The sequence below is a fragment of the Rutilus rutilus genome, assembly GCF_951802725.1.
Source record: "Rutilus rutilus genome assembly, chromosome: 6".
Lineage (NCBI taxonomy): Eukaryota > Metazoa > Chordata > Actinopteri > Cypriniformes > Leuciscidae > Rutilus > Rutilus rutilus.
Window position 1 is genome coordinate 17,532,959 of NC_140214.1, and position 18,418 is coordinate 17,551,376.

Below are 18,418 nucleotides of genomic sequence, written 5' to 3' on the forward strand. Positions count from 1 at the left end.
CAGCCAGATGGAGCACTGATCTACAGTATTGATTTAACGTTGCGCCAGCGTTCTCCTAGGCACAATCCCCCCGATTAGTGCCTGCCGTTCCACTGCCTTTTCCAATAGCTTCATTTATTACATGCCTGTGTGACTCCACAATGAGTACACGCTCAGGACACACACACACACACTGGGACATGGGCCTCTCGGTAATCGGGTAGTATTAGAATGTAAATCAAGGAAGGGCCATTAAAAACAGAACAGACCATTTATGGACTCAGTATCTCCTATAAGGCCAACCTTTAGGAAGAACAATGACAGTGTAACTGAAGAATCATGGGCACCTTGAGAAGCAAAGCTTAAAGGGGACCTATTAACCAAAATTCTGTTTTATATTGTTTTTGAACTTGTCTGCAGTGTGTACACAAACATGAAGGCGAGTTCACGAGAGCGCCACGATGCATGCGCGAGAACTGAGATGATGAGAGAAGCTTGTAAACAGACAGTGTAGCGCTTCCGGTGTGTCGAAGTGCCGAGTCCCAGTGAACTGAGCGAAGTCATCTGCGTCATATCAGTTCTCGCGCATGCGTCGTGGCGCTCTCGTGAACTCACATCAGATGCCCACACGGAAGAAAGTGAAGTTGAATAAAGTCGCTATTTTTGTTTTTTGCGGACAAAAAAAATATTCTCGTCGCTTGATAAACTTAAGGTTGAGCCACTGTAGTCACTTAGACTAGAGTTCTCAACGGGTCGGGTCGGCCCGACAAACCCGACGGGACCCGCGGGTTCGGGTCGAAAATATAATCAAATGACTCGGGTCGGGTCGGACCTCGGGCTTAATCTTTTCCAGTCAGTGAAAAAAAAAAAACATTTATTAATCATCGCTGCTGTTCACCGTAAAGAAAGTCTGGCTGCTGCGTGCAAGCGCATCACGGAGAGGGGCGGGGGCAGACCTGACGCCGCTGCATGCACGCCTTTAGCCTGGAGAAGAAGATGGAGTTGGTGAAAAGTAAACTTGCCTCAGGTGAATTCACCGTCGCTACTACAGCCTATTTATATATTTAAAGTTTATTGTTTCAGTTGTTAGTATTGTTAAAAGGCGTGAACATTAAAGGTTGATTTGAATTTCCGTCTGCTGGTCATGATAATATGTGTATGAGAAAAAAAAAATCCGACGCCGCGTCGGGCCGCGGGCCGGGTTCGGGCAGATAATTCATGTTGATGTGTCGGGTTACATCGGGTCCGGGCTTTAAAAGCCACGGGCCGGGTCGGGTCGGGTTGTTATTTTCAGGCCCGTTGAGAACTCTAACTTAGACTATTTTAACAATGTCTTTAACTTACTGGGCCGGCAGATGCAATTACCAAGCAGCCTATGAAGGAGTGAGCCAGCTCTCAAGATTTCATCAAAAAATCTTAATTTGTGTTCCGAAGATGAACGAAAGTCTTACAGGTTGGAACAACATGAGGGTGAGTAATTACTGACAGAATTCTCATTTTTGGGTGAACTAACCATTTAAAAAGCATAGAGATGATAATCAAAAACAAACAGATGTTTTGTTTGTTTTTGGCAGAGTATCCAAGGCACAAGCTGTAATTGCACATAACTATTCTGGATAGGGGGCGGGAAGCAGCACAGAATGTTTTTGCTTCCACTCAAAATTGTAAATTCACAGACACATTCTGGGGACACCTGAGACTTATATTACATCTTGAAAAAGGGGCATAATAGGTTCCCTTTAAATTCAGCCAGCCAGGAATCAAACACATCCCATTTATTTTAAAGCCGAGATGATGGAAGAAGCGACAGATTTATTCGATTTTTTATTGTGACATACTTCTGAATAAAGCAGATTATCACAAAAAAAAAAAAATTTGTGGAGCATTGGTTCAATTCATCAGTTGTTGATTGGATGGGAGGCAAAGGTTGCAGTCACTTGCAAGATAGGTGCAGGGTTTAGGCAGACTAAATGACTGGAAAAGTCCAGCATGTCCAGTTATGACATTTTGATTAAGAATTACGAGGTCAAAACAAATGTTACAAATTATGACATATGCCTGGATGAATATCACAATAAGATCAATAACATTTAGGAAATAGACGAAGGTGAATAGGGTGAATTTTTTTAAAATTATTATTAAGGAAGATGTTAACAAAACTCTGAAGTCCAGGCATCTTCTCAAGGTCACCCTAAACCTCAACTAGGTCTCTCTCAAAAAAGCCCCAACAAGACAACGACCTTGAATAAGGAGAGCGAGCTGACCGGACGGTCAATTCCCTGCAGCCTACAATCCGCACAGGGACTATAAAGCTTTAAAATCTCTTCTTATTAGTGGCCAGCTTGTAAAAAAGCATTTAGTCTTGATTAGCGTGCATGCTTATAAAGCAGACAGGAGAGTAGGTGTACCAAGCTCCATGCCTGCTGTTTTTCTTTAACAGCTTCATAAATCGCTGTGGTTCACTTGCCCGTATGCCGTCACCAGCCCAACAAAAAAAAATACAACTTTTACCCCAAGTAATGCCCAACCCGCTGCAGCATGAATATTCATTGTGTGGTGCTTTATAGAAAACCACATTCTAAAAGTTATTTAATTCCCTCTGGTAATAAAAGAAGGTTTTACTCTGTCTTTATATGGATGGAGAGATCGTTTGGGGGAGAGAGCCGGGCTGTGTTTTAATACGAAAGCAGGTGTAAAACCTGGAGAGGGGTTGCTGGGTGAATTCAGAACAGAAAATCATCAAGGTCCTATTGAGTGTGTTGGAGAAAGTTTTAAAGACATTAAACACAGGCCTCGTCTCTGCTCTGCAGCAATGTGCTGGCTGAATAATGCCAATGACGTCACCTAGGGAAGGAATAAAGTCTTTTCAATTATGAATTTAAGTTACTAAGGAAACCACAATGAGGACTGACATCCAAACTAATAATGCCGCTTACCTACAGCTGTGGTCTATAATGGTACACCCACTATATTAAAAATCAATGTGGATGTTAAAGCAATGATGGACGAGTTTAATACTTTATACAGGCATCACTCTCTGTAAAGGTATATTTTTCATTTGTAAAGCAACAAATGCACAAGTTTAAACAGGAAGTAGCCTCTGCTGCTATCTCACACTGCCATTATGGCCCAGCACTGAGTGTGAGGCTATTTTTCATTTCATTATCCTGCCCCGTAACCATCTGTCTCTATCAGAGCTGAGCCTAACTGTAGAAGGCGGTCTAATATATAGGTCTACATGGCCTGACACGAGAACACATGAGTTACAAGTACAGACAGATACAGAGAGATCTTTAAAAAGTCACTTGGCTGACAATCAATCTGATAGTAAGGGTCACTGTATATTTTAAATCAAGAGGCTGATTGAGCATAACAAAAATAATATATATTAAACTTGTAGAACATGTTAAATATTATGCAAATTACTTTTACAAATACACACAGACACACAAATGTATAAATTGTTGTTTTAGCGTTTCTTAAAACTAAAATGTGTTTCTTGTTTGGAGATATTGCTGATACTACAGTAAAAATGTGGCTAATGGGAAAAGGGATTGAAGAACAAAATAACTAAGTCATCACTAATGAATTTGTAAAAAATTAGATTATTGTGGAGGTACACAGAAATCTGCTCCATTGCTTCAAGTTGAGCATGAAATGTGGCTGCGATCACACGGGTGGCATAGGAGCCCTCATTTATCATGTGAAGAATGAGCGGAGACAAGAGGCGACCCCTGTACCCAGAGATCATTACCCATCTGGGCACAGGAGAGCTCGGAGAATTCATCAGCCCCCTCCGCCTTACAAACACACATACGTACGTATACAATTTACACAACTCACGACACAGCAACAAGCTCACCCTCTTACTCCAACACACACACACCATCCACCATGAATCACTGTAACTAAAGGGGACAAGTCTCATTTTCATTGCAGATTGAAATGCATGTGTTTTACAAACAGTGGGGTTTGAGATTGTTTTCAGGCTGGAAGTGGAATGAAATGATTCAGCTCCTTATGTGGCCTCTTTAAAGCTCACTCACATTAAGACCCCTCACTTCAGGAAATTGGAAATGAAACAATGGCACAGCCATTCCCGTAAGTTTGCATGCTTTATCCATTTGGCGCACACCATGAAAAAAACACCAAAAAAAGCATTTTTTTTTAATGCTTTACCAATATATCAAGTATAACCTCAAAAGCTACAACAACTGCTATTTGTTTCAGCCAGGAAAGAGTTAATACACCTCCCTCCCCCTTCTCATGACCCCTCAGTATTTGATTAATGACATCATCATTGAGATTTATCTCCCTGGCCCCTTTCATAAGACAATATCACGTAACATCCTGTGATACCTGATCAAATCAGCAGAAGGAGAAAGGAGAGGTGCTCTTCGGAAGAGAGGGCTCTACTGTCGCGGAGAGATGGATAGATTCAGACGGAGGGCCGAGAAGGACGGGCACAGACTGGGAAAAATATTGCGGGCGATATTAAATAAACGAGTGTGTGTCACGTCTGGAGCTAAGAGCTAAGCTAATAAAACGGGTGGCGGGTGGGTTGCACTCATTGCTCGCTCTTTTCTATGACATCAAACAGCTGCGGTGATTCATACCCCGGCCGGCTAAACACTTAATGCTTTCCGATACAACGCTACGGCTAGTCTAAACGGCTGCCTAGTGCTCCGCGCTGTACGCGGAGGGAGGGCAAAACAGAAAAAGTCTCAACGGAGGAAAGCAATGAATCAATCTAAGCTGTCACGCTCCTGCAACTCCACTTAGGAATCCCGTTCTGTCCATTTTCATCCTCCTACTCACACACCCACGCTCGGACAGAGACACACAGTGTTCATAACATCATCCACTAACATTCATTTCCACACACTCAGTCAAACCTATCAAGCAACAGTGTGCAAAGTCACGCCTTTAACTGCAGTTCGTGGAAAACGTGGTTAACAAACGATTTCAATTGCAGACTGAGCTGACATCAAGCTTGTACTACAGATGAAGTCATTCGTGGATGCACACTTGACTAGAGTTGGGTGAGAGGAACGTGCTCACGATGTGCTGACGAGAAAAATCAATTGTGTCGGGTCTGCTGCGCTTATTCACCAGTTATCCGCCCCTGATATTTAATATGGGGCCCAGTGATGGCCGCCCGCACAAGATTGATTCAGCTACATTAGAACTCTCTCCCTAGAGAAGAGGGCTCAGAGGAGAAAACAGACAGATAGAGAGGACAATGAATTTTCGTTTTCTTTTCTTTTTTTGGGGGGGGGGGGGGGGGGGGGGATGGGTGCATGCCTTTAAGATTTTTAAACAAATAAAGACAGTGTGAAAAAGTACAAATAAATCAAATCTTTTAAAAAGACATTATACAAGCAAAATATAAATAGTATTAAATACAGAAAGTAGGCCTAAACTAAACTGTTGAAATAAAAAAAATTATTTTGTATAAATCAAAGTAACAAATATTACTGAAAATAAAAATAGTATTAAATACAGAAAATAAACTAAACTGTCGAAATAAATAAACATAAAAATGAATATCTTTGTATAAATCAAAGTAAATATTACTGAAAATAATTTATTATATAAAAATCTAAAATAGTCTGTTAAAAGTGTCAACCACACAAACAAACAAAAAATCTATATTAATCAATTTATCAAAAATAATCAAAAGTTACACATTTACTATGTTTAATAGGGATAATTTCAATTTTGCTTTGTTAAACCTATGGTACACATACCCCTGGTTGAAAATCATGAGCACTTTTGTTAAATTCAACAATACAAACTTAAAACTGGCAATGCCCTGGACAATCCTGCATAGTGGGATTAAACAAGGATAGAGACAAGACACAGGTCATGTGGACTGACAGCTGTGCTATTGGGTAGGCAGAGTGTGACTAGTGCGTTGACCCTGGACCGGCTCTAGACAGCAGGGGGAGATCGAGCCAGGAGAGAGGACAGTCGCACCAGCAATAAGCTCCTCTTCTACGAGGAGCTGCGCTCTGACCCCAATTACCTATTCAGTGGGGCTGGGCCCCCGTGTACAAGAGGGAGGAGAGTTTAGCGGGAGCAGTTGTCGGGGAATATGGATGAGGACGCAGAAATGCGGGAATTCCAGGTGCCAGCCTTTCACCCACTCAGGTTATTCAAATTTATCTTTTTGTAGGCTGCCTGCTAAAATTCCTCCATCTTCACTTTCAGTGGAGTGAAGGGATTCATCTAGCTTTCTCTGTGTTCCTCTGTTGTTTGTTCACTTAATTTAAGAATATGACATTTGAATTTGACACATTTAATAAGTTTAGGGGGAAAAAAAATCCCTCCATAAAGGTAAAAACTTCCTTTCACTTCTTGCAATTACAGATAAATATTGCACAATTCCTGCAGCGTAAATCTGTAGTATGGAAATGGCTAAGGGGATATTAGCATTCGCGGGCTGTGCGGCGAGTCAGGGCCAGACAAGGCTCAGCTGCCTGGGATCAATACTCTGGACCACTCCCTGTGATCAAGCATGCTCCAGAGAGATGAGCACACTAAATGCATCATTTATGATCTTGCAGTCCCTACACAAACTAATCTCACCCCAATACACCAGCAAACACACTGCCACTGCGGACAGGTGTGTGTTTGTACTCACTTCTCAATCTCACTGTTTTTACAGGTCCTCGGTGTGGAGGACGAAGATGAAGAACTGGGCTCCTGTTTGCTGCTCTCACCATTACTGGTCGAAGGCATTTCTGCAAAAAATAGAGACAAACAGAGCATATATAATGAATGAGGGCCAACAAAAGCAACATTCATTCATATCAATCCAACTCGAATATATAGACAAAAAAGGTTTCTATACATCTTTTTAGTTAAGATTTTTTAAATAAAAATAATTTAGAGACTGTACACAGCAATTTCCAGTGGATTAAATATTTTAGAATATTACAACTTACCATTATTTGTATGTTTTTGAAAGCAGTTTCTTCTGCTCACCATTTATTTGAAATGGTGTACCGTTTTATACCGTAAAAACAGTATTTTTCTAAAATCATTACAATTTACATTTAACTGATTTAAAATATTAAATCTGATATATATATATATATATATACACACACACACACACACACACACACACACACACACACACACACACACACACACACACACACACACACACACACACACACACACACACACACACACACACACACACACACACACACACACACACACACACACACACACACACACACACATCATTTTAATTTCCTTGACTTTTCCAGACCTGAAAATGCCAATTTTCAAATTGTCTGATATCTCCAGACTTTCCAACTGTGGAGAAAAAGAAAAGCACACCATAAAAAAAGGCCAACTCACCATCACTGGCCCATTTGGAGAACTCAGGTGTTATTCTATTGGACGGCACACCACCACTACGGAAGAGAAACAGAACTTTATTGTAAAGGGCCAAGCCTACGGTTATTATTTGTCATTTTAAAGTCTGTGATGAAATCATCTCAGTGAAGGCCAGCTTACTTCAAAACGGCTCCACGCAGTGCCTCACGTTCTTTGGCCTCTCCCTGGTCCTCTCCAGAGCAAGGAATGATGTCTGCCTCAGTGTACCTGAAACCTTGAATTAAGGAACAACTGCATCTAATTTCAGTTACTGTTTCTGTGCACACTACACCACCACTGAAGAGCAAGACTTCTCCTGGTGAATAAACAAGGATACTGGGCTTTGCCGTACTCCAGTGTGTCATCTCCATCTACATCTAGGTCTGCATCGCTGTCATGGCTCTCCTTCGTGCTACACATGGCAAAGCCTGTTCCTAAAAGAGGGAGGAAAGGAATAATAGTATTCAGTAAATGGAATTTAGGTTTAAATTCTGTCATATTCATTATGTTACAATAAATCTCCTGTCACTAGCAACCATCTCCATCTGTAACTGACCCAATCCAGGACAGTTTTGTCATGCCAGAAAAACACCAATTAAGAAGGCCTGTTCTAGCTATTAGCAGGACCAGATTACAGCAGACAACCCAGGAACCTGGTGCTTTGGGCCCAGATGGAGGCATCAGAGACAGCCTGAATGGAAGTTGTGTCAGGTGCCTGTCAGGGTGTGGGTCCTGAGCACTGGGGCGTGCAGTCTGAGTGGCACTTCTATAAATCCAGTGATGAGCGCACAGACAAACTCCTGCTGCCGGCTGACTGGGTCCTTCAGTTCTGGTTAGGGACAGTTTGGATCGGCAGCAGCCTGAAGGGTGGGAGCAGCCCGTAGAGACCAGAGTCTGATTGAGCCGAAAAAGGCTGGAGCGGGCCAGGCCCCTCAGCGGCTGATGGAAGGATGTCAGGGCACCGCTGGAGGACAGGGTATGTCACGGATGAGGAGCTAAGGTAGGAAATGGAAGTGGTGAACGGTGCTTCCTCTCATTCTGCAAAGTGCTACGACACATGATGACTACTGCACAGTGTGGAGTGGATAACTACAACCTTCAGGGAGAGTGTAAGACACTGACGAAGAAAAGGAAGACTGAAAGTGGATGTGGTGGCCATGATCTGTCTCGCCTCCTCTCCGTAAAGGGATCCAAAAGAGGCAGAGTAGGGATAAAATGCATCACAAATGCTTGCCCCTTTTTACAATGTGCCGATGGTTTTTAATGATCAAATAAAAGGGACCTTTTAAGTTTTATTTGGTCCCTGTGACTGCAGAGGCATATGCGAACAATAGCTGAGCTACATAAATCCAAGCTGGTCGCACATAGAATCAGGGTTCTGATTGTACGTTACCACGGACAGTTGAACATTACTGTACATGTACATTACTGTCAACAATAACAAACTAAACATGGGTGTCTATTCATTTAACTTGCACTTGTGAGACTGTCTGTCCATTGACAACACACTAGAATTAATTAATTAAATTATTGAGAAACATTGTAAATGTACTACTAAACATAATACTACCATTCAAAAGTTTTAGGTCAGTAGGATTTTTTAATGTTTTTGAAAGACGCCCCTTACGCTTACCAAGGCTGCATTTATTTGATCAAAAAAATACAGTGAAATTAGTTGGTAGAAAATATTGTGAAATATTGTTACAATGTAAAATAACAATAATATATATATTTTAAAAATGCCTCATTCATTCATTCATTACTGTTTTAGCATTCAGCAAAGCTAAACTTTCAGCAGCCATTACTCCCGTCTTTAGTCACACGATCCTTCAGAAATCATTCTAACATACTGATTTGGTGCCAAAGAAAGATTTATTATCACCAATGCTGAAAACGTTTTCCGGAAACCATGACACATTTTTTAGGATTCTTTGATAAATAGAAAGATCAAAATAATAGCATTTATTTGAAATAATCATTTTTATTATACATTTATATTTATATATATAGTCTTTACTGATCAATTTAATGCATCTTTACTGAATAAAAGTATTAATTTAAAAAAGAAATCTTACTAACAAGTAGTGTAGCCTGGTGCATGTTTTATAGTATTTAGGTAAGTGTAAGCTTTAATAAATTGTGGCACTGAAGTGAAAGAGGAAATATGTGCGACCACATTAAAACATGAACTGTGTATCCTGTGATCGACACTGGAAATAGTTTCAGTGTTCTAAAGATAACCCTCCCACCCCTCTGGCCCATCTGAAGTTGGGTAAAATGCACAGTCAGACAAAAATAAAACAGCATAATCTGTAAATGATGGTGAACATTTCATTAGTACATTGTTGACAAGCTGCAAAGAAAGCCAAACAGGATAGAGGAAAAAAAACTAATAAACATTGGCCTGCCCACCATTAGTGGTCACAACAGAGGAAGATATGGCCATAAGCAGTCAAAAGAGAAAAGAAAATCACTGTTAATCTAATCAATTGATCAGCCTAAGGATCCTGGATAATGCTTCGCTAGAACCAGGGCAGGAAGGATGTTATGTAGCATTGATTGATTCACGGACAGGAAGAATGTCCACTTTGGTGCGCACACTGACGAAACCCAGCCAGACTGAAATAAAGCAGGGCACACCTTCTCAACCAAATACAACTTTAAAACAGCAACCTGAATGGTGTATAACTACCCAAGCAGTGTTGTAAGTGTGTCTGACTGTGAAAGCAGGGGCTACAGTTAAGCGGTCTTGGCAGGCAATCTAATCTGTGCCGAAAAGGTCAGTGCCACTCTAACTGCCTCTCAGTCAAATTATGCACACCATCGCACTGCCTCTTTGGCCAGCAGCGCCTGGGACGCAAGCTTACTCTTCCTTCTTCACGACATACACTGGATGAATAAGAAAACTCTTCCTCTGCAATACTTTCAGGGTAATAATGTCCATTTGCAATGTGTCACAATCAAAGAAGACCTTGTATCCCTTTAAATGTCGTCACATGCATAAAACACGTTTTTCCTTGTTGGGTCACATTTTACAAGCTGATTTACATATGCCATGATTGTTAAGCACTAATCTACATATGTCACTCGAGACTGGTGTCTCATGTCGTGGCTAAGAAAGGGGACGCAGAGATCCCACAGAAACAGGACATGAAACATGGCCTCTCCTCCACCACGTTGCCATGACATCTATCAGCCTTTCTCAGTATGTGTCGCAGGTCAGAGTTCATCCAATCAGAATGGCATTTACCATGTATGCCTGCCAGGGAGGGGGCTCAAAGTAGCCATCTCTCAAGGTTATTTACAAAGACGAGCGACTGGCCTCTGTTCTTTGTTCCTGACTGCACCGAATCTCTTCCATCTCTGCCTGTGACTGCCATCGCTATCTCTTTATCAGCACAACAGCCCTGCTAAGCCATGGACACAGGAGGCCGTACGGGCCGCCACCACAAACTGATCCTCTTCGATTTCTCTCTTCCTCTTGGTCTCTCTTTTCCCTTATCATGCTCTTTTTGTTCGGTTTAAAGCATTTCCTCTCTGCTTTTTTCCTGGGTCCTCAAAGAGGGAGAGGGGCTGGTGCTTCAGAGACGATAGCCCTCTTATCCCATTGAAGACCCCTTTCAAGCCCCCCACTCCCCTCAGACTAGCTCCCCCCGGGCTGGAGGGATTCTGCAATGCAGGCCGATTGAATGCTTGAGGACTTCAGCTGAGCTTTCAAGGCAAAAATCCACCTTCTGAGTATCCTGGAGGGAGCTTTCAAGTGGCCCCTGGGCCACCGAGTCACTTCTCACCAGGTCCCCCCTCTATCGCCATTACACTGGTGCCTGTGCTGAAGATAAAGGGCTGGAGAGCTTCTGTACAGACACATGCAGAATTGATCTGGGCCACCGTCTGTCTAGCCAGGCGTTAGAGGAGCAACTCCGTTTCTTTTCTTAATCCACACAGCTTTGCAATCTGTTCTTTGCTTGGGATCGAACAGCCTTTCCATTTAAGAGTGCATAAGTTTACAAAAGACCACTGAGGGAGGAAACCAAATCCTTTTCTAAATATGAAAAGGACAGTGAGGGGGGAAACAGAGACGTTTTTGATAGGCATTCACTTAGCACTTCCTCTAAAGTGCCAACTCCAAGAACTTAACCGAAGAAATAAACCCCTTTCAAAATAACTGATCCAACATTGAGAAAGTTCTAAGATAAAAATCTGAAGTATGGAGGAATGACTGACACTTCCTCCCAAGTGTAAAAATAATCTGAGGAGGTAAATTATTTATGAACCAACTAGAATTCCCTGGAAAGTCTTTCAATGAGTGTGGCAGCACATCTAAAAGGGTCTTAGGGAGCGAGTGTGTATGTGATAGAGAACGTCCCAGGTGAGCAAAGTTAGGTTGGGAGCTATAATTGCATTCCTGCAGTGGGGGAAGCCCAGGGGTCAGCGGCCCATTTTTCCTCACACACATCTCTGTACTGGGTGAGTCGGGTCAATTGCACAGCTAAATGTGTTTTCCTTTGACTTCGTAAAGGCCGAGAAGGGCCTGGCAGAACTCACCTTGTCTGGACTACAGCTGCCTAGCCTATAAATGAACACACTTGAACAGGTTGATCTTGGGGTACATCGAGAATGAAATGAATGTACCCTCATTAAACAGTTTAAAGGTTATAGTGATCTTTGACAGCTATTTGACAACCTTGTGTGTATGTATGTATGTATGTATGTATGTATATATATATATGAGGGTACATTCATTTCATTCTTGATGTACCCCAAGATCAACCTGTTCAAATATATACACTACCATTCAAAAGTTTGTAGTCAGTATGATTTTTAAAAGAAAGATCAAAAGTCACTTTCATTGTTACAAAAAACCCCCACTGAGATAACCTCAGTTTCCACAAAAATACAGGGCTGTACAAATACCATGTGCACAAGACAAATGGGCTCTCTTTGTTAGTCATCATTTTATGAGACTTCTATTCATATGTATTTAATTTATTTTGATCCATAAACTCAAACAATGAGATAAAATATAAAAAGATACAACAACAAAATATAAAACTAATATATATATATATATATATATATATTAGGGCTGGGTATTGACACAAATTTCACAATTCGATTAGATTTCGATTCACAAGCTTGCAATTTGATCCGATTTCGATTCAATTCAATACGGATTATTTTGGATATCAGGTACAATACATGCCAAATTTCAAATCTCTAAACAAATGTCTTAACTAATGCTGTAAACTAAGGGAGTCAGTTGTAGCCTACTAGGCTTCATTAGCCTACTATAATATTGAAGGTAAAAATTAACTGATTTGTATAAAAACTTAAATTACACTTTTATTTATTTTTATAATAATAAAGTTATATGAAATGTAAACATTTAAATGGTGGCTGTCATAAAAACTTACTAGATTTATTCAAACATGCATTAAATATTGAAGAACATTAAAAATTATAATGAATATGTAATATGGTGCATATTTAGCAAAATGCTCCTCTCTAGAGTTAATTTTTCTAGCTGGCAAACGAGTTTATGGTCACTGGATATGGTTTTTCTGAGGTAAATGTGACGTTACATGACATTGTTTACAAGCCATTTTAATTACATCTTTCCACTGTTGAAACACTGATTGAGCCATTCCATGTGACATGATACGGATTTCGATAAGTTGTACTCTATCTTTTAACACACTTTCAGATGCTCATGTTTATTTTGCGCGGTAACTGGTATTATTAAGGCGGAAGAGAAGATCATGTGCGCTCCGTGCTGCTGCTTCTCTTGAGCTGAGCTGCGCCAGAGCGATCTCATGCCACAGCGCCAAAACGGTATTTATGTTTTGGAATTGTGTAAGAAAATGGACGTAATTTGAAATCTGAGACTTTGTTTCATATCAATAGTAACAAAGCACAACGATTATTACGATTTATTGGATGGGATGCGCACTACAATGTTCCATTCATTCATCAACTGAAAACAGGATGACTAATCGATTCTTGGGATTTAAGAATCGACATCGGTTCATAAAAATGAGAATCGATTAAAATCGAGAAATCAATTTTTTTTTACCCGACATTTTTTTGGTCACAACACCCACTCCTAAATGCAATTTATGTGATTGATAACATAATTAGCATAGATAGATAGAATTCATGATGAACAGCACTTTTTATGGTTGTTTTCATAAATGGTAACAGGTATTTTATACAGGGTACCCCCAGGATCCTCCAACTTAAATTCAAGGCTTTTTAAGACGTTTTTAATACCATTTCAAATGAAATTCAATGCCAACTTCGTACCAATTCCGACAGAAGTATGAGGGGAAAATGTCAAATCTGTATACATTTTAAGCCCTAAAAAAATATTATGTACAAGTAGACTACTTGAATTAAAACATTTTATTTAAATTATCAGTCATATTTAATACATACGCAACAGCGTTGCAGCGCGCACGTGTATGGTGCCAATGTTAATTTTGGCAGACATTTTTGATTTAGTCTTAGTCATCTTCAGATGAAAATGCTTATTGGTCTTAGTCACATTTGAGTCATTCTGCCTTTCATAGTTTTAGTTGACGAAATGTGTTTGCATTTTTTGTCAACTTTTAGTCAAACTGCAGTTACTTTAATTTTGGTAGCTATTTTATATGTAGTCTTTAGACAAAAATGTCATAATTATTCTCTCTAGGCCAATTCAATTAAGCTTATGAAAAATTAAAATTAAGCTAACCGGCTGTATTGACATTGCACTCTTTAGCAGTAGCACTTGTGCAATTCTACATATCCCTTTTCCTTAGTTCTCCAATTTTTTAGAGTGCCGTACCCCCTCTCTTCCACGACTGCAGTCACATCTTTCCATTAAGGGACAATATTTGCCCCATTTAATCGATTTTTCCATTTCAGTTTTCACCTTTATAATAGCTTTAAAAAATAAATAATGCTTTAAATAAAACAATGTTCAATAAATATGCCATGTTAAAAAACGTTTAATATTAATAAAAAAATGATATTAAAATCGCCAGTAGGTGGCGGTAACTCACTTTCTTTTCAAAACTCACGTCTTTGTCAAAGCCACAGATTTTGTTGCAAAATAGAGCAATAAACCTGACAATACTGTTTAAAATGTAGTACATCACTTAATGTTACCCTTTTTTTTTTTTTTTTTTACTGTTGTATAAAATCAATGTCACATTTGAAATCGTGTGGATAGTCGGGAAACAGTGCATTCTTGCTCGTATAATGATCAACATTAAAAACACTGCTGTATATCAGCCTGCATTTTGATCGCAGATTTAGTCGCACAAACAGCGCAAGCGGCTCGTGACAGAACACACTGAATGACACTTTAATTTAAGTAGAAAATCTCAAATGAAGATCGCTGAACTCCAGCTTGTCTGCATCCGCCGCACTTATTCAACAATGTAGAGAGAACGCGCGTGGATGGTTGTGGCCAGATACTACTGAAAAGACCGGGTAGAAAACATGTTCTTTTAACAGAAAAGCTCTGATTAGTAACCATCGTAACGGGTGCGCACGCTTTCGCGCGTTCTGCTATGACGTGGAGCTATTTGCTATTTGCTAGCTGCCACGTGGAGCGCGAGGTGTAATTTTTTATTAGTCTACATTAGTAACAGTTAATTTTGTTACAGTATGAACTTAATCATAGAAAAGGCAAAAAAATCTAAGACCTTTGTAACGAAATCCAAGACTTTGTATACCAAATTCAAGGCTTTTAAGGCCTTAATTTAAGATGATCAAAATTAAGACTTTTTCAATGCTTTTAAGACCCCGCGGGTACCCTGTTATACTAGTGCTGTAATTGTGTGACCTGTGCTACAAAACTTTCAACTGTAGCACCAATGATCGTTCAGAAAATTTTGTGTACATCCCTGAAATATTAAGCTGTTTTCACAATTAAAATAAATAAGAAATGTTTCTTAAGCACCAAATCAGCATATTACAATGATTTATTCTAAAATTATTTTAGTTTTAAATTGAAATATTTCACAATATTACAGTTTCTACTAAAGCATAAGATACTATTTTCAAAAACATTGAAAAGCCAAAAAAAACGCTTACCTCTGAAACCACCTTCCAATAATGTAGTAGCTCGGACCCTCTTCTGTCCGCACCACTCGTATTCCTCAAACCGTGTTCCATTCTCTCCTTCAACATCCGCGGAATCCTCTTCTGTTGCGCCTTCCCTCTGAGAGAACAAAACCACTTATCAAAAATGTACCAACACACTTCAATCGGTCCACTCAATATAAAAAGACAAAACCACAAAGTGTGACTACATCAGAGGAAATCAAAGTAGCGCTTTCAAATCCACTAACTTCTAATGATGTCTAATTTTAGGAGCTATCAAACCACATGCAACAGAACACCCAAATCCAACCACCAAGAGTACATTAGTATCATAAGAACTACTGGATTAGATGGGTTAAGAGGAACCTGCTATATAATATAAAGGGCGAGTGCTGCATCCTGAACCACTAAAATGGCTAAAAAGGGAAGCCAGTCAGACTGTGTGAACAACAGTTTCCATTGAGTCGCTTTATAAACTCAAAGGCTAAGGACAATAATGTAGAATATCTCTAAAGTAGGTTCAGGACGCTGAAACTGCCTAATAAATCTGCTAAAGTGGCGGAAGAGAAAGAGGAGGAGGAGGAGGAACACTTCAGGAAAAGGCTAATCCTTCAACTCTTCCCTGGACATCCATGTAGTAGTACAACATGATAGTAGTCATACGAAACTAATTGATCATATGTATGTGTTTTGTCAGATGCTGATGTCCAGGGAAAGGTGAGGGCAGAAAGGCCAAAGCTTCTAGAGGTTGGAGGCCCAGATCACTGGGTTTATGAAGCTACCTTGAACAGACATTGTTCCACATGCCTACTCATTTCCTCCTCTGTCCCTGCCAGCGGGGCGCTGCACAGTGGACATACCTGTCCATCCTCGGGCTTCCGGCGCTTCATCTTTCCAATCCGGGCTGCAGCACAAGAGAAGAGAGAGACACCATGTGATAAATCAATGGAGCAAAGTGACCATTATAAATACCACAAAAATAATCCATATTGGCACTGAGCTGTGGAAAAGGTGATGATAAAATAAACACGAATACTACAAAAATCCAAAAATAAATGTTTCACTTCAATTCAAATTTTTGGGTTTTCTACTGATAAATATGTATTTACATATAATCTTTAATTAAATATTAAATGAATATATATTTAAGTGAAATGACTATATATTTGTATTGTATTTGACAAAATGTATAGATTTTTTTTTACATTAAAACCTGGGAACAACAACAGCTAATGTGGCTGACCAAGGACATCACTGGATACACAAGAGTCAAGACGAAAAAAAGAAAAAGAAAAGAGCATTCAAAAAAGAGTGAGCAGCATTACGCCCACACAGATCAGGATCCTTTACAGACTTAGCTCAAGGCTAGTAGGCATCTCTAGCCACAGATTTTACTGAGGGAAGAAAGATGGGTTGCAAAACACGACAGTGACGTGACAGGGCTCAGAGGTGAACTCTGTCCATTAGACCTTTGCACCCAGACACCAATTCCTCCTGGTTACATCGGTGATGAGCACGAAACGGCCAGGGCTTGGATCTCTCGGGGTGTCTCGCTCTACCCCCTCCCCTCTCCGAGCACATAATTAGAAATTTAACACAGCAGAACAGCGCCTATTGCGCCGTAAGTCTCTGTCGCTTTTTCTTAACTGCAAATGGCGTGTGGGGACATTAATTTTTAGGTGGCTGTGATTGCGAATGGGGCCGAGGGGGACTGGAGGAGGAGAGGCGAGAGCTTCTGCCATTACCTCCAGGAGAGGGAGAAGAGAGAGAAGCACCGGCCACGTTGACGGTAATGTGGGGGAGACGGGCGTCATTAAATAGCAAGGAAAAAGGCAGATTAATTAGGCACGGCAGGAGTTTTTCCAGCCGGCCCCTCACTCTGAAATCACAGTGTCTCAGATGAGAGGTGATGTACATTAATACGGGATCGGGTTTAAACAAAGGCAGCCCCATTTACCCTTACGGTGCCTGCGGCTGCGATAAAGGGGGGAGGGGGTCTTACCATGCCGCAGGCAGCAAGGGGCTAGGGGCACTCCTCTGGGCACTGGGATTGGGGGGCTTTTGAAACTTTCCTTGGCGTAGCGCCTGCACCAGCAGAGGTCATCGACTGTTGACACATGAAAAAACCAAGAGTTAAGGAGATTCTCTGCTTGGGGCAGGCGCTACAGTCAAGGGAAGTGCAAAAACAGGTGGCCACAACTGACTACAAACTATACTAACTAGTTATGTCAATTTACATAAATTCCCATAATCTATCTTTGTTTAAATTAACAATCAATTAATCGTTAACCTCTTAAATCCGAAGCGGGGCGGGGGCTACTGATATTACTTAACCACCTGCTTAACCAACACAAAGTAGGTGTCGTTTTAAATCTTCGAAGCTTGGCTTAGCAGTGAATATAAGGAATATGACCATCACTAAACAAGTGCTTTTACATTGGCTGACATATTAGAAGTGAAAAACAAACATTCACGTCATTTAGTGTAGATCAGCTTAGGCTTATAGAAATCACTCAATCGTCCACTATATGGCATGGATGCTGAGGTTGACATGGATGTCAAGCTTCTGGCAAGGCCACATAACAGACACCAGTGCTGATGAGCATTTGGCTAATGTACCCTGAGAGGTGAGGAGCTCCTTATCCGTACCAGACGGTTACTGACACCCAGAATAACAACTGGCCTCAGGTCAGAGAGCTCCCAGCTCACAACAACCCTCCTCACGGGTGCAGCAGATCCATCACACCCACCGACTAATGACTATGCTTTTGGGGTTCAGGTAACCATACAAAATGACTAGACTCACTGTGATCAGTTTATAACAGCAAGAGTCTTCAGAGTATGTAGTGTTTTCAGGTAATGCACACTGAGCAGAATGTCATGTAAATGCCTCAAAACCAGGAAAAAGTTATAATACTAATACTCCAATTTTGCTCTTTGACATTTTCTTGTG

General features: G+C 40.6%; 1 protein-coding gene across 9 annotated transcripts in view; it reads right to left on the reverse strand.

The window, feature by feature from the left end:
• The window catches only part of rnf220a (ring finger protein 220a), a 125,947-nt gene that overhangs the window by 7,123 nt on the left and 100,406 nt on the right, over positions 1-18,418 (reverse strand). For 3 of the 9 annotated variants that reach the window (XM_084411029.1, XM_084411025.1, XM_084411031.1), the window contains 6 exons: positions 16,248-16,369; positions 15,457-15,583; positions 7,712-7,808; positions 7,516-7,602; positions 7,357-7,412; positions 6,626-6,725 (listed from right to left, as the gene is read on the reverse strand). In XM_084411029.1, coding sequence (XP_084267155.1) covers positions 6,626-6,725; positions 7,357-7,412; positions 7,516-7,602; positions 7,712-7,808; positions 15,457-15,583; positions 16,248-16,369 — 589 coding nt within the window. Of the gene's footprint in view, positions 1-6,625; positions 6,726-7,356; positions 7,413-7,515; positions 7,603-7,711; positions 7,809-15,456; positions 15,584-16,247; positions 16,370-17,467; positions 17,573-18,418 lie in introns of all 9 variants that reach the window. The other 6 variants (XM_084411028.1, XM_084411024.1, XM_084411026.1 and 3 more) reach the window with 3 other exon arrangements.